Here is a 6509-nt window from a genome sequence, read left to right on the forward strand (position 1 = left end):
CCCCCCACCCTTCACATTCTGTGGTTCCCTGGCCTCCCATGGACCTGGTTACCCTCTAGTGGGTTTTAACCTACTTTATGTTCTGCTAGTTTTCACCTAAGTCACAAGTGTTTTCCAAGTTGCAAACATGCAAATTTGTTTTTATTCTAGATTCCGAGAGATGAACCTGGATCCTATGTACCTTGGAATGTGCACATATGAATCAAATGCAAACTTCTGGAGTAAATAGGATGATTCTTTACACAGAGCAATCTCTCTAGCCTGTGTACTCTGAGACACTAGCTCTGAAGGACAAATTTTTTTCTAGTTCAGAAGTCATTCCACAGAGTGTTGCTTTTATATGAAGCTGATTTAAAATGCACCATTTAGTTTTGCTAGATATGCTTAAGCAATTTATAAATCATTTTAAGTGGCATAAACACTAATTGCTGTCTTCTAGAATAATCTCTATTACTGTCTCTTAGATCCACCCAGCTAAATGGACTAGATGGTGACTTGGATGTGACTCATATTTGGCTTGTATCCACCAACAGGAATTATACTGTCTAGTGAAAGGCATTTCTCTAAATAATTTTATAATTAATATGAGCTATAAATTGTCATTTTTTTCTTTTGTCCTCTCTGCCATCACCTGCCTTTTCTTGTCAGGATAAATAAGACACTGTATCTAATGAGTCATGGGGCCAATGAAAAAAATAGAAAACTTTCCTCCAAGTTTTCATCAAAACTAAAAAATATTATGCTTTAAAGGATACTATCAAGAAATTGAGAAAAAACCCACAGAGTTGGAGAAAATATTTGTAAATCATGTCTGATAAATGCCTTGTATCCAGAATATGTAAAACAAAACAAAACAAAACAAAAAAACCTCTTACAATTCAATAATAAAAAGACAAATAACTCAATTTAAAAATAGGCAAAGGAATTACTGTAATGGTTGTAATTGACTGTAATGGTTCTTCAGTGGCCTTGGACTCATGTAGGTTATTTTGTGATGATTACATGGGTTCCTCCCTCTAAGAGCAGATTTTCTCATTTGTACCACAAATATATGTGAAGCATCTACTCTGTGCCAGGCATTGTTCTAAGCACTTGGTATATATCGGCAAACAAAATAGGCAGAGATCTTTGTCCTTGGGAAGACCTTATTCTAGTCAGGGGAGACAGACCAAATAAAAACCATCAAAAACAAGTAAAGTAAGGGGTATGATTGCTGCGGGTGAGTGCTAAGGGAGAAAGGAGGCTGGAGTACGTTCCAGCTGAAGGAGAGCCAGGAGCAGCAGGCAGTTGTTGGAAGAGGTCGGGGAGAGCCCTGCTGAGGAGGTGAGGATGGTGAGGTTATGACCCCAGCAGTATCCAGAGGAAAAGGTTCCAGGGAGACAGAGCACTGTAGCATAATCCCTTAGGGATGAGGATGTGCCTGGCCTGTTTGCAGAGTAGCAGTAGGACCCGAGTGCCTGGTGCAGAGCCAGGAGGAGACAAACACGGAGAACCCTGAGGCTATTGTAAGGACATGGGCTTTTCATCTGAGTGAACACAGAGCAGAGAAGTAATGTGAACTGATTTCCGCGTGAAGGATCGCCCTGGATGCTGTGCTGACACAGGAGGGCATGGGCAGAAGGGCAGAGAGAGGTCCCTCTACCCTCTCCTCCTCTCTCTGGCAGGAACTTCCTTCTTGTCCCTTTGCTAAGTCCTGCCACTCTGGCCCACCTCTACAAGTGTCAGAATTCCCAAAGGATGGTCTCATTGTCTCACCCTAGCAGTGGCCTTCTTTACTCCCATGGCTGGGGACAACTCTCTTGCTCCAGCCCTGATTCTGTAGACTCAACTCTTGCTTTCTGCTGCCACTTGGATGTCTCAAAAGCACCTCAGACTTCATGTATCCCAAACAGATCTTGTGCATGCAGCCATGCACAGGTTGCTAAGACAGAAACAGAGGAATGATTCCCACTGCTCCAGTCGCCTTGTGCCACAGCAATTCAGACACCAAGTCCTTCCCGTGCCCCTTGGAGACAGTTCCTGAGTCTGCCTGTCTACCCCTTTATTTCCATAACCTCTACGTTATTCCAAGCTACCTTCGCTTCTCCTCTGACTACTGCATAGTTCCCTCCTGATTTCCCTACATTCATTTTGCTTCCTTTCCAGACCATTCTCCACGTTGAAGCCAAAAACATATATGAATGTATGGGCACACACACATGCACACACCACATGACCATGTTACCCCCTTGCTTAAAGTCATTCAATGGCTTCCTGTTCATCTCACCGGGATAAAGTCCCAAATCTCTGAGACAGTATGTGTGTCCTGTGTGATCTAGCCCCTGCCTATCCCTCCAGCTTTGTCTCATGGTCCCCACTGTTCTGCCATCTGGATTTCCCATCTGTCTTTCACTCTAGGGCCTTTACCTGTATCCTGGGCCTGGAAAGTGCAGTCACTTCCACCCCTTCTTTGATCTGACTGCTACCATATAGCGTCACTCTGGAGTTACATGCAAAAGTCACTGGAGGATTGTGTTAAGATGCAAGTCATCAGGTCACGAAAGCCCAGAAGCAATGAGGCAAGATGGAAGCAGAACTTCCAGAACCATAAGCCAACAAGCTGTAGGACCAAGTAATCCAGACCAAGTTACCCACTCCTGTTGTCCCAGTGCCTCTCCCTCTTCACAGCGAGAACTCCCGCACAGAGTGGAGGGCCCAAGCTGATGGAGAAGGGAAAAGTCGGAGCTGGGTTCACAGGTGGGCTGACTGCCATGTGGGTACCACCAGAGATGCACAGTGTCCACACTATCCTCACTCTAAGAGGTGGAGAGGGAGGGTTTTCCCATTGGGCAGAGCTTTGGGACATGCTCCTGGTTACTCACCTGAGGTGGAAGACAGAAGGGGCCCATGCTTGGAATACACACAGAGTCGCAAATGGTTAGGCCAGCTGATCAGGACCCTGGGAGGAGAAGATTGCAAGGCTGGGGACAATATAGCACAAATGGACATTTGGAAGCGGACACAACCATGGAGGGTGTTTTTTATTTGTTTGGTTTTTGTCAAAGTCTCACTCTGTTGTCCAGACTGGTATATAGTGGCATAATCATGGTTCACCACAACCTCAACCCCCTGGGCTCAGGCAATCCTTCTGCCTCGGTCTCCTGAGTAGCTGGGACTACAGGTGTACTATCAGGCCCAGCAAATTTTTACAAGTTTTTTATAGAGACAAGATCTCACTATGTTGTCCAGGTTGGTCTCGAACTCCTGGGCTCAAGTAATCCACCTGCCTCAGCCTCCAAAATTGCTAGGATGACAGGTGTGAGCCACTGCTGCCCAGTCAGTGAAGATTTTTATATCACAGGATAACACCCAGCAGAAAGCTCCCCCCTAAAGATTTGCTGACAACCACGTGGGCAAAACATGGTCATTTGACATTAGCCAGTCTCTGTCATTAGTCACCCCAGTGTCAACACAAATGGTGGCAGGGATGGAGGTCATGTGACAGCCCAATAGCGTGGGTCCCCACTTACCATTAGCTGCTGCGAATGTCCAGTCTGTCTTCAACACTAACCAAAGCCAGGCTTCAACGTGGCACCATCCTTCCAGGAGACCAACTGGCCATTTGGTGTCAAGCGGATGACACCGAACCCTTTCCATCTTGGAAGGAGCAGTGATGCATGTTAACAGAAATACAGGGGGACTCCCCCAAAAATAAAACATCTTTTGGGGGGTGGACCCCATGTAGTACAAGTTTCTCCCGCTAGGTAAGTGTTCTAGGAACCTGTCGGCATCCATGTGAGAAGCTGCTAGCATTGTTGTGAGAGGCTGCATTCTGCTTCAGTTTTTGGTTTTTGTTGATTTTTTTTTGGCGATTCTTTCCATTTGTTTGTCCATTTCATAATGGGTGGTTTATGAGCACACCTGCCTACACTATGCTGAGTTTTTAGCAGTTTTTGACCCAAAATGGCATGTCTCCTGTGTCCCACCCTTCCTAGTCACTCAATGTCTCCCGGAGTGACATTTTTGTTTGTTTGTTTCCCCCGATGAAATAAAGTCCTCAAAGAAATGCTTTGCTAATGTAAAAGAAGAGAAAATAAAACACAGCAGAAGCACTAAAAGGCATCAAAATGTACGAGTTCAAAAACTGTTTTGAGTAGTGAAAAAGCGTCTCGAGAGGTGTGTTGCATCAAACGGAGAGTACTTTGAAGGCAACTAAAGTTGAAGCATGTAAGAATAAGTACACAATTAAAAAATAAATAAATTGGGGTTTTTTGAGTCCCCCCTCATAGATACATTTTCTGGGTAAAGGTTTGTCTTTCCTGCCTACTGGGCCTTAACCATCACCACAGATCTGAGGGCTGACACGGTATCAAATCCACCATCGCAAAGTCCCATGTAATGTCACATTAGACCAATTTACAGTAAAGTAAAGGGACTCTAGGAATGAGCACATGACCTGGAACCCATGGTCACATTGCGCTGGTACCCCTCAGAGCAGCTGGTCTGACAGAGCAGTGGGACGGCATTATGCAGGCACAGCTGGGAGCTCCTTCCTTCAGAATGCAGGGCACTTGAAATTGAGGACTCCACATGATGCCGTGTCCCAGTGGACAACTCACAGACTGGCAGTTGATGGTTAGTGCCCTTTGCATGGCATACAATTCTTCAGACAGATAAGTCTGAAAACCTAGTAAGAGAAATTAGTCAAAGGACAGAAGAGTAAAGACAAACACTCAGTAAGTATGTAGTATGGTGGTGGGTAAGCTCACAAAGGAAGAGAAGTGCCAACCATGAGCTGTCATTTCCCCCCACACTGGAAAACTGGACAGTAGGAACAATAACACTCAGTGTTGGGGAAGGCTGCAGGAGGCACACTTTCCCGGATGTGACTTGGGTGTCAGGCCATACATTTCAGAAGGCAACTGAGTTGGACACATACTTCAGCCCAGAAATTTCAACTCTAGGACCTTGGCCAACAGAAATACCCGCTCAAATGTGCAGAGAAAAAAACCCAAGGATTTTCACTGCAGCATTATCTCTAGTGGTGAAAAACTGAAAACAGTTTCATGTAAATCCATAGGGGACCGTCTAATAAATTACAGCAGCAATACAAATAGTTAACCTTGACTGAGTGCTTGCTTACCTTGTGCCAGGTCCTGTTCTAAGCACTTCACACATGTGAGATCTGACAGCTAAGTTCACGAACTCATACTAGAAAAAGCACTACATACCTCATTGCTAAATATCACTACAGTCACCTTTGAAGTACTTCCCTTGGGAATCCAGGAGATGTGAGCACCTAGTCCACCCATTAAAGCAATTTTAGAACTTTGTCTGGAATGGCCATCAGAACTGTCATTGTATTACCCTTGATGTCCTGAATGTCATCAAAATGTCTTCTTTTCAATATTTCCTCAATCTCTGGGTAAAGAAAAAAGTCATTGGGGCTCAGATCAGGTGAGTAAGAAGGGTGTTCCAATACAGTTATTTGTTTACTGGCTAAAAACTCCCTCACAAACAGTGTTGTGTGGGCTGGTGCGTTGTCGTGTTGCACGAGCTCTTTCAGGACCATTTTTGCACACAGCTTTTTCATGCCAAGATTTTCAGTTAAGATTTCCCTGTTTGTCTGTTTCTCTGTCAATGTTTATTTGGTCTACTATGCTTCTCACAGTCAGCTGAAAATTTTGACATACAATGTGACAAAATTTTGTAATATTTTCACTAGTTTTGCTCATTGCTGGCCATCCTGACCTCTCTTCATCACTGATACTTTCTCTTCTCTCAAAAAAATGTTTAATCCATTTGAACACTGCCATTTTCTTCATGACATTATTCCCATAAACTTGGACTAACTTGTCCCTAATTTTATCTCTACTCTTTCCAAGTTTATCAAGAAATTTAATGCTTACTCATTGCTCTAATTCAAGCTTGGACATTCTTGTGGCAGCACACAAAAACATGCAACAACAATAATGAACGTCGCTCAGCAAGACACTGCCACATGTAGACATGAACACAGCTGTGAGACACTGATATACCCAGGTTATGAAACCTTTCCGAGTTGTTTGTACATTGCTGGCAACGTAAGAGCATGGTGGCAAGTTCATGAACTTAATTGTCATGCCACATATTCGCTGATGTACTCCTCACAACCATCCTTGGGGGGATACTATTATTTTGTCCATTTTACAGGTAAAACAGTAGAGGCACAGAGAGGCTAAGTATCTCAAAAAAAAATTTTTTTTTGAATTATGATGCATTGTTTTATTTTGTTTTTTAAAAGCTAACAAAAACAATGGGTGTGTGTATGTATATATTCATACATTCCTGGAAAAATTTTGTGCAGCTACACAGAAATCTAGTAACAGTTAATTTCAGAACACGAACATTGAGATAGAGGGGTTTCACGTTTTGCTCAACACACTTTAGTATTGTTTGATTTTTTTTTTTTTAAGAAATAAGCCTTCTTTTTGTAATTTGAAAACAAATTAGCCTGGGAGAAGTGGCTCACACCTGTAATCCCAACACTT

At 43.5% G+C, this 6509-nt stretch overlaps 1 protein-coding gene across 1 annotated transcript in view; it reads left to right on the forward strand.

Annotated features, from left to right (window-relative positions):
- Positions 1-941, forward strand: part of AOX1 (aldehyde oxidase 1) — a 70993-nt gene extending 70052 nt beyond the window's left edge. Inside the window, exon 34 of the mRNA XM_008069802.1 lies at positions 151-941. Coding sequence (XP_008067993.1) covers positions 151-201 — 51 coding nt within the window. The 3' untranslated portion in view covers positions 202-941. The remainder of the gene's footprint in view (positions 1-150) is intronic.
- Positions 942-6509: the final 5568 nt, after the last annotated feature.

Source organism: Carlito syrichta, unplaced genomic scaffold (genome assembly GCF_000164805.1).
Source record: "Carlito syrichta isolate Samal-C Ts95f unplaced genomic scaffold, Tarsius_syrichta-2.0.1 Scaffold312209, whole genome shotgun sequence".
Taxonomy (NCBI): domain Eukaryota; kingdom Metazoa; phylum Chordata; class Mammalia; order Primates; family Tarsiidae; genus Carlito; species Carlito syrichta.